The sequence below is a fragment of the Pogonomyrmex barbatus genome, unplaced genomic scaffold (genome assembly GCF_055798465.1).
Source record: "Pogonomyrmex barbatus isolate J1 unplaced genomic scaffold, ASM5579846v1 scaffold10, whole genome shotgun sequence".
NCBI lineage: Eukaryota > Metazoa > Arthropoda > Insecta > Hymenoptera > Formicidae > Pogonomyrmex > Pogonomyrmex barbatus.
The window spans coordinates 2,468,424-2,478,981 of NW_028297099.1; the positions used below are offsets into that span (position 1 = coordinate 2,468,424).

General features: G+C 46.7%; 1 protein-coding gene across 4 annotated transcripts in view; it reads left to right on the forward strand.

Moving 5' to 3' along the window:
* The window catches only part of mam (neurogenic protein mastermind), a 162,730-nt gene that overhangs the window by 144,714 nt on the left and 7,458 nt on the right, over window positions 1-10,558 (forward strand). For all 4 annotated transcript variants that reach the window (XM_089085548.1, XM_089085549.1, XM_089085550.1 and 1 more), the window contains exons 3-6: window positions 5,231-5,578; window positions 8,779-8,962; window positions 9,591-9,899; window positions 10,249-10,503. In XM_089085548.1, coding sequence (XP_088941674.1) covers window positions 5,231-5,578; window positions 8,779-8,962; window positions 9,591-9,899; window positions 10,249-10,503 — 1,096 coding nt within the window. The remainder of the gene's footprint in view (window positions 1-5,230; window positions 5,579-8,778; window positions 8,963-9,590; window positions 9,900-10,248; window positions 10,504-10,558) is intronic.

The window sequence follows — 10,558 nt, forward strand, 5'->3', positions numbered from 1 at the left end:
ACAGAGGTCACCGGCCGCGGAGAGAAAGAGAGAGACGCTCGTGCGACTCGCTCCCGCTGGAATCGTTCTCCTTCTCTCCCGCTTTTTCTCCCTTCGCCTCTCGCCTTTCCCGGCGTTTCTTCATTGTCTTCTTCCATCTCTCGTTCCGTTGCCGATACACGGTTGCGTATACGCTCCTCTCGCTACGCAATTCCGTACCGTTCCACGAACGGCGGCCGTCGTAATCCGCAGAATAAGCGTGGATATAACGCGATACACCTCGAGCTCCCCTTTCATCGCGAGAAGCGAGACCTCTCTCTCTGTCCGTCGTGAGGTGTCCATCTCAAGGTCACTCCTCAGGATGCCATTCCCGCGGCACTGCCGTCGCCGCAACGCAGTATTCGCGAACCGAGGTGCGTTGCACTATCAGTGGTTCTCTAGGCTGTTACGAAACGTTACGTATTCGCATATTCTCGCGTATTTCTTCTCCCTTCGAACTTCGTCCTAGTTGGGTCATCGCATATGACTTGTATTTTTTATTTAATACATGAAATGGAAAATAAATGTTGCTTGTTAAATTAAAATTAATATTATTTAAAAAAAAATTATTTTTTATAGTTTACTATCGTGATCCTACTTGTGAAATGTTGCATTCCGGATTGAAGTTGGAAATGCAATGATCTCGGTGATTTTTCTACATGCGCAATCCGAGGGTCGTGAGTGAGCACCTTGGACGCGAACGCTATGATTACAGCATCGCGATGTTAGTCACAATGCGATTCCTGCGTATGTGCATCGCGACACGTACGCTCTATCGTCAAACGATATCGATTGTTGTGACAGTACGATGGCTTTATGCTAATGACAACAGTCTTCGCAGTCGCAATTAAACATACGTTTCCATCTACGCAGCGTCACGCGGAGAAGATTTTTTTTCTCGCGAATGTTTGATCCTTGTACACATTCCTTATTTCTCGCTGTACCGAATAACAGCCCGCATGAAATATTTCAGATTTATCGAGTCATTTATTTACATTCTAGAATCCTATTCTTAGCGTTTAGAAAAAGGCGAATTCCGTCTAGCTTGAAATAAAATTATCAATAAAATATGCAGTGTCAGACAGTTGGTAAAATATTACATTTCTTTTATTTTATACGTGGATATTTGATTATTAGTGTAATCGATTTACGAGATAAACGAAAGGTTTTTATAGCGTCGCGTGGTAATGATTGTGGCATGAGATTCCGTAGATAAAAAGAATGATCGCACGCTCCGCAAAAAGTCTGAGACACGAGGGAGTTAATGAATATTAATCAATCTTCATAAATGCATAGAGAGATATTGCACAACGCTACAAAATTATCCAATTATTCGTTTAATTTGCAGTTAACTTGTCATAAATATGTATATATCATTTAAGTTTCACCTGTCACCTGACACAGTCAATACGCATCGGGAATAAATTAAATTAGTTCAATGATCGTAACAACTAATCGATTAATAATGACATTAATAATGAAATTAAAGATTCAATACATTTTATTAGGATTAGATTGATATTGGGAAAGAATGCATAAGGTTTACGATATAAGATTCATCACAACAACGTAAAGTTGCTTTGCAACATTCCCTTCCGGGGATATAAATTTAGAGTCAAAGGAGATAGATAATTTTTTTTTTATTTTGACGATGGTACGTTCAAGTTATTAATGAAGTAAAATTTATTTTAAATAATCGGCGAATTAGTAAAAAAAATAAGCGTGAAATTATTTTATGCGAAAAAAAATTTAATGTAAAAGAGAGAAATTATGATCTAATCAATGAAAAAACTATAAACATCTAAAATAGAAATTACAATTAAATATTAATATCCCATGTGTGTGTGTGTGTGTGTGTGTGTGTCTATATATATATATATATATATATATATATATTACGCAGAAGTTGTATGCCTGAGTGTAATAAATCCGTCCCAAGTATTCCAGTTTACGGTCGCCTTCGGCTTCCGCGAATTACTCGTTAATGGCAGTTACATCATTAACCGAGCTTAATTGTGAGAGCTCGGGGTATCGACATTCCGAGAGGCAACCTTTAAGATCATCGATTTTTCAAGACGATCTGTCGCACCTGCTCCGTTTCGTGCCGCCGCGTTCGATTTTATTTCTCTCCTCTTTCGTGAACGCGAGCCCCAACACCGGAAGGATCTCAAACCGGACTACACGCTCGAATACAAATCGAGAAGGAAGTCGTTCTTTACCTCACGAGAGTTCCGCCCTGTCGGAGCTCGAGCACCTCGAAGCGGCGGCTCCAATCGCGCGACGGCTTTCGGTCGATAAAACGCGCACGGACGATGGGCCGCCGTTTTATTAGAGCAAAGTCTTTACCTCCACGACACGGGTCACGGGGAAAATGTCTCGCACCCCGCGTGCCGGCGTTTTCATTAGTATGCTCGCCGAGACACCCGCGTACCCTCCTTTACCTCGCGACATCTCCGTGGAGATGTGAGAGGGCTCGCCGAACCGTCCCTCTCCGAGCCCTTTGCGAAGCGTCGCCGTAACAAGACACGTGCTATGCAGATGTCGCGTCCAAGAGACACCCCCCCCTCGGCGGGACGCCGCCCGTGATTTAGGCTAATTACGCGTGCGACCGGCGGCCGAGTAGATTTCTCCTACCGGCCGTACATCTCCGTACATTCTATCGGAATATAACGCGACGTCTAGGTAGCACATGCCTGCACGCTCGTAGGTAAGTGCGATTGTAACTTCAGGATCGCAGGTGAGCTGGCACGCCAATTTTCGTTACATTTCATTTTTTTCCGCTTCGAACACGACCAGGTCGAGCCAATAAAACGAACACGCACGTGAGCGAACAACTCGCTTAACAAATGCGAATGGCACTCGCAGATCGTAGTCGTTTGCTCATAGTCCTTTTCACATGTATACTTTCTACATTTTATTTCCTTCGAGCGAAGGAAATGCGAATATTCGAGAACCGTAGCCGCAGCATCCCGTCCGTTGAATCTCCCAATCGATTCAGCTTTCGGCTGATCTTTCATTAAGAGGAATTAATCTTGCGAGCGGCGAGCCGGCGTCAGCGCGTTAAGCGCGTTAAATATTTCGATTGTCGGATCTCAAATCGCGAAGCCCCGGGCGAACGGATTGGGACGGGAACTCCGGGGTACCTCGTATTTGTATATGATGGATATAGAGGTGGCTGCTTATCGTGCGAAATACATACGTATACGGATACGCATCGAGCGAACGCGAATAGATGTGATAATTCCCTCGTACATGCAAATGCGGCCGCACATAGCGCGTACATACCGGCGATATGCGTGCGCGGCGTGCATATACGCGTATGCACAATACATATATGTATACGCAACGGCGAAATTACGCCGGTCGTACTAAATACCGATCCTTGACTGCGCGTATAATTATCTCTGCGTATCGGTCTTGTGTGCTCTCGCTCTTCGCGGCAATATACGGCGCGGCTACACGGGGGCGTGCGATATACGCGATATATATCTCGACGATTTTAGTAGACCGAGCGGTCTATCAACGGAGGAAGCGACTCCACACCTGTGCATTTGCATAAGTGTCTGTCGTCGTCCGTGTTCTACATGCGGATTCAGGTACCGCGGTTAGCGGACAAGCACGCCGTCTAACCGCGCGCCGTCTTACACACGGTTTTACTCGCGTTCGAGAGAAGCGATGCCCTTTTTTTTTTTTACGACAGGGTCGACCGACCCTGGAACGGTGCGGCTTTGATTAAAAAACGGCGAGCGATATATACAGCGACGCGGCAGGTTGACGATGTTGGAATCTCGCAGGATTCGAGTACGCGCACGTATAACGTATGTGTGTCTCGAGATACAAAGTCGCGCAACTAGATTACGAGGGTTCGATAGTCGGCGGGATCGAAGGGTCATCTGTGGAACACCGTCCGCATACGGTGGCTTTTAACCCTCGGTCCTCTTTTCCCTCTTCGCTCCGTTCTCGTCGCGATGAAATATAGAAGAACGACGACCATTTCACATCATCGCCGGAACGACAATCATCGCTTGGCTATCGAATGCCTTTCCTTCCGAAACGTAATTTTTGCCCACTTCGCGATATTTTATATCGAAAGGCGTTACGCGATTATTTTATTACGAATTCCTTCCCAAAGTGACCAAGGCCCGGTTGCATTAATTGTTATTTTGACTTTAAGCGAGACTTAAATATGTATCTGTTTTTATCTTTCTTTCTAAGTAAAAAAGATAGATATGTATTTGAGTCTATTTAAAGCCAAAATTACTGCAACGGACTTTAATCAAAAGCCCTTGATCATTAACTTAATCATGGACTAACGATTTCGCATTGAAATTTGATCGCTTTTAGATCCAACGATCCATTTTGAAAAATGATGCCACACGCATTTCGCGGCGGAGAAAACGGGCGGCACGATGACAAGAAAATAAGAAAGGAAGAAACGTTGATAGCGAAATGATTACTGGGCGGGCGCGCATGCAATTTCGTAGCGTTTTATAGCCCTCATAATATTTTTACCGCGGCCCGCGTGTGCGCAATTAACGAGTTAGCTACTGTGTAATCACGCGTGTCGTTAAGGTGTCTAAATAAGTCCGGAGACCGACTTTGGCGTTAGCCGTGTCCCGTTCGACAGACGATCCGGTGTTTAAAGCCGATTTAAGCGGGCAACTTGTTATTACATCGCCGATGCGAGATGCGCGCCGCGGCGATCGCGTCGTAAAAAGGAAAAGTAAGCGCGAGATGCGCGCGCGAAAAACTCACCGTGTTAAACACCAGTTACATTTCGCCGTTATGTTTACCTGACACTTGTATATTAGCCGCGACGATAAGCACGCCTTGACAGATGCGCCGGCGACGTGTATTAACATCCATCCGTGCCGAGTCTGTATTTACAAGAAACATCTCAATTCTCTACTCGAGATCTCTTTCCTCCACGAACGATATTGCGGACGAAAAAATAGATAAATAATAATATCCGTAACGAAATTAGTAAGTAGCTCTTTGTTAATAAGAGAGAGCTGTCGATATATCATATCCCACTCCAAGTTATTTTTATTCTCATGCGAACGCTCGAGTTCAACGTAAAACAAACGAGCTGTACTAAATTCGAAATGCGCTTTATATTCCTGAGTTGAAATTTATATTATAGCGTATAGTTTTTATCCTCACGAGAATGGACGAACTATAATGCGAAATCTCCGTTTTCGTTTTGTTGCAGGTGTCGGCGGGTCAGCATATGCAGCTCACGGGCGACCTGAAGCCGGTCGTGTCCGTCGCGGCGCAGCAGGGCATGTACTTCAATCAGCAACAGCCGCAGAATCAGGCCGGGCCGTCGGCTAATCAGGCCGACACCTACTGCTCGGTCTCGCAATCTCAGACCATCAATTTCACTCAGCAGAGTCTGAGGCAGCGGGCGGCGGCCGCGGCCGCCGGCGGTGTGCCGCAACCGGGTGCTGCCGGCCCGGGGACGCGGGCCCATCCGCAGCAGGTGCCGCCGGGCCAGGTCGACCAGCATCAGCACGCGAAGCTCCTTCAGCAGCAGCAGCAACTGATGCGCGCGCAACAGGTAAAAACGAGCCCCCGAGTCCTTGCCTCGTCTCTTTGCGCCGGCGGATTTGCTCCCGGATGTTTTACACGCGCGTATCTCGCCGCGATTCTTGGAACAAGTTTCTCGACGACGGAATGTGTCGACGGTGACACGTGTCGACACGTGTCTCGCTGCTCGCGCGATTTCGCCATCTAGATTTTCATTCATGGCGCAACGGCGAGAGAGAGAGAGAGAGAGAGAGAGAGAGAGAGAGAGAGATGCGAATAACGAAACTATTTTTATAATATGCAAATTACCCTCGCACAGTTCTTGTTTGCTTTGCTTCTTGTGGCAATAACACGTGGTCGCACGTGTAATATCAGTGTTAATGCGATTGTTATCATCTTCCACGCGTTTTCGTACCTTCATTCGGATATCCTCGCGTTCGCGATTCCGAATCGTTACACCGACAAACGATATCGTCCTATCGGAGCGAGAGCTTTCATCGTGACGATCGCCTATGCAGGTATAAGATGATCGCGAGATCGCGCCGCGATGGCACATTATCCGAGACATTAAGCTCGTATCCGGCGAGAGAAGAAGAAAGAGAGAGAGAGAAAGAGAGAAAGGAGAGAGCCCGCGACGTCCGTATGCAACAGGTACCGCTACTAGGTCTTTTGCAACTTCTGCCCCGCCGCGTTGAAAGAAGCGACACAAATAGGACAAATAGCGTGAGCGCGGTGGGGGAGGGGGACGGGGGAGCTTTCTCGGAGACGAGGAGCAATGGGTGAAAAAGTTTTTGCGCCACGTCGCCGCGTAGTTTCCTGCGGGAGCCCGTGATATCGAGGAGGGAAGCGGGGTATCAGCAAATTAGCTTTCTCGTCGATTACTTCGCGCAAGATCAAGCCTCGATACATACGCTTTTATTCGCGATGACTCCTCACGATCTAATCGTCGGTCTGTTGGATCGTAATAAAGACGTCTTAAAGACGACGATTTTTTGAGAATAGCTATAGGCGCGTAGTTTAGTTACGCTTACTCCGTCCGCAGAGAATCTCACACGAGCATCTTGTAATTTGTCGATCCTTTTAGGCATACATTCTTCTCGAATCTTTTTTTTTTTTCTCTTTTATTTAGAGATTTTTTAACGAGAGAAAAATTCGGTATTATCTCTCCTTAAAGAGAATTTGATGGACGGCGTTCTTCTCTAACGATCCTTTAATTTTCCATCCTGATTGGATTCTTCGATTAAAATACACGTCCAGGATCTGGTATGCAGAAACCACTCTTAATTAAACTTGTAAATGAATTGAGATTGAAATATTTTTGTTTTTTTTTTTTTTTTTTGTATCCCGTGACTCGATTTCTCTTCGTCGGTTATCGTGAAAAGCGACGATCGTGCGATTAAACGTGCGTCGCCGGGAAGTCAATCTAGCAAAATTGCGAAATTGCGTGGCATACACGAAGCTACTTGTCGAGAGAGATCTCGCAGCGTTCGCGAGGTCGCCTATCGGCGCGGATGACTCAGGCGCAGCAGCCCGATTGTTATCTCGATAATGCTAAGGTACCAAAGACGACTCGTCGCTCGTGCTCCAGTTACTAATTGTACGTTTCGCGCGGTTGGTTAGTCATCCCAACTCTTCCAGGGATAGCCTTCGGGCGATAAGCGAGAAAGCGAGAAGCGGTGCATCATGTAGAATACGGCGTGCGGCCAGCCCGACGATTTTATCCCGAGCGAAGAGTGCCATCACGTAAACTTGGCTAACATTGCTATGTGCGAGCCGATCGTCTTCTTTCGAAATACCCTTTTACATTCGTGTATGTGATTAACGATGAATCGAAGAAGCATAATTCTTGATTGTTTCTTGAGCCATACACAGTCTTCTATAATATTTCTTGGATTATATTTGTTCTCGCAGTAATTATTTTATCATGTTAATATTTCGCAAGAGAATTGTGAGAAATTTGAATCAATTTGTGTATTTTTAATGCAAAGCGGAAAGCGATAAAAAATGGGTAGTTATAGGATAGTTATCTTCATCGAATTCGCGGCCTGTTCTCTTTGGATTTCCGTATTCGTATATATATATATATATATATATATATATATATATATGCGTGTATATCATACACGCGCAATCTCAATTAGCGCTTACTCACAGCCTCACGATATTGGAATTGACGGGATGATCGGCCCCGTATCTATTCCGATCTATTAGGATAATTAACGTGCACGAAACAACGGGAACATCATCGCGCAACGTCATCTATGAAATTCTAGGAATTGCCGCGGCTCGTAAGAGTTGCAGAAACTCATTCGGTCTCTCGTCACGCATCGGCGGTATAAAAATTATGAAATACTTGGGTGACTTTTTTAAAAATTACACGAAACTCGCTTGCGCTAGGAGACGATCGATAACGAAAGTAGAAGGCAGGAAATATTTTCGAAGCTCTCAGAATTGTTTAGTTTCTTCTCCGAATCACAATCTTAAAATCTTCCGAAATACTTTCTTCCTTTTTGAACCGATGATATCCATGATCGGTGACTTATTGCGAGCGGCTTCGGTTTACCGGGATCGTTGCGCAAGAACATCCGGGATTGCCTTTCCCGCTTCCTGGTGTTACGCGACCGCGAGGAAAGTCCGAGGCGAAGGAGACGCACGGCGACGCAGGCCGGCGATCGCGATGCGGGAATCGGTGGCCAAGTAGGCGATGCAGTCAAGGCGATCCCGCCCGCCGCTTTCCTCGCCGCCGTCGGATACGTTCACCCTTTCGCTCTCCCTCTCCTGCTCTCTTCCGCTCGCCTCCTCTCGTTCGTCGCGCCGGCCGGGGTCTCTTTCCACTCTCGACCGAGCAACAACCTGCGATTAGGCGAGCAACGCCCTTCTGCTCTCTCTCCCTCTCGAGGCTCCGCGAAAGAGCGACGGGAACCGCGGCGAGCCGACCTTAAAATCGCACGCGGAACATTGCGATTTTCAGCACGCGTTCGCCGATCGGTTTCTCGGACTGGCGTTGAAGACAACTTTCAAAGTTTCGCCGTTCGTACACGATTCCGGGAGAATCGGAGCACAATTTCTCCATATTTCTAACAACATTTCTAATTTTTAATTAAATTAAAGCGTTCCGCCTCATTGTTAATTCGTTCTGTATTCGTTGGTCTTTTTTTTTTTTTTTTTTTTTTTTTTTTTTTTTTTTTTTTTTTTTTTTTTAAATTTTTATACGTTTCCACTTTTTCACAGGTGATGCAGCAGCAGCAGCAGCACATGGCGGGCGGAATGGGGAGCGTAAGGCCGCCACCACCCGAATACAAGGCTGCGGCCCAAGCGCAGATGATGCACGCTAGTATCGGTATGGGTCAGCAAGCGAGGTTTGCCAACGCCGGGCCTATGCGCAGAGTGACGCAACAACCTATGCCGCCATCGGGTAAGTTTCGAGAGAAAAGGATCTTGCTCTCCCGTTATACGTCCATTCTTTCTGCCTTATAGTTTAACGTATGAGAGCTGGACCGCGCTCAACTTTGCAAAAAAATTATATGCGTAAAAGAGATTTTTCTTGCTCTTTGCCGTTGTGTTCAACACGTCTTGGCGCCGATCACACGTTGAATATTAACGCGGAAAGAATTCGACCGAGCGTAAATGCGATGCTGACGTCCCGCTGGATTCGCTCCAAGCTCAGAGGCAGAGGAGGCAGAGTAGGCAAAGGGTGGCAAGGAGAGAGGAAGAGAGGGAGTCGAAACTATCCTTATATATCCTGGCCTCTACAAGACTCCTATCGATCGGGTCGACGCCGGTTTTCCCGAGATTCTATCCAAACCGAAGGAAAGTCTAGAGATCTTCGCCGCGCGCGTCTCTTTCCTAAGGATTTTACGTTCTCGAATTTGCGATCTACTTCGATATCGTCTCGCGACTCACGATCTTGATTTGGATGAATCCGAGGCATTTTTTGCTAAACTATCGCAAAATTTTCGATTTCGCGCGGGTTTTTAAGTAATAGAGCGACACGCACGCACGACAACATTCTACGTTGTACCGCATGCGGATGTTTTTCGCAGGTCCGATGATGAGGCCGCAAATGGCGCAACAGCAGCAGCAGCAGGCGTTACACGCGGCCGGCGGTAATATGTACATGGGCGGTGGCGGGATGGCCGCCATCGGCGGTATGCATCAGATGCACCAGCGGCTAGGCTATCCGAGAACCAACAATCAACGGCCGCCCAACGTCAGCGTCGGCCCTCCGGACGGCCTTGGGAACAGCATCGCGGGTCGTGGCGCCCAGCAGGAGTGGCGACACGTTCTGATGCAGCAGCAGCAGGGCTTTCAGGCGCAAATGCGCTCGCAATTCAATCAGCAAAGTCATCAAGGTGAGCGCCGAAAGGGAGAAGAAAAAACAAAGGGACATAGGATGAAGAATTGCCGCGGTACCGAAAAAAAATCGGGAATTAATTACCGATATCAGAATTCATTTCGCGTTAATTCGAGATTTGTTCTCTCGAATGAAATTTCCGTTTTCATGGGTTGGGGGAACACGAATTTATATGTCGCTTTATGTGCTTTTTTTTTTGGTTCCTTTTTTTCTTTTTTAGTACAAACGCATAAATGCAAATTATATTCATAGAGAGTTAAGCGCGTCCCGCGAATTTTACTCGTTGTTCAAATTATTTGCACAGAATTGACATGCAGAATTTTATCGAATCGTATGATTTTTCGCAGGTGCTTTCGGCATGGGTGGCGCGGGCGGCACGATGCAAATGACCGCGGCGCAGATGCAACATCAGCAGTTAATCCGCTCGCAAAACGGCGGGATAGCCGGCACGGGAATGGCCAACAGCACGCAGATGCAGCAACTGTTGACGCAACAACACCAGCAACAAACGCTGGCTATGCAGCAAAACAACAATCAGATGTCGTTGCAGATGCAGATGTCTCAGACAACATCCGTGAACTCCGTCAATGTTACCGGAACCGGTGAGTAAATAGTTCGCGAAATACGTCTTGGGTACACCGGAAATGATGAAAACAC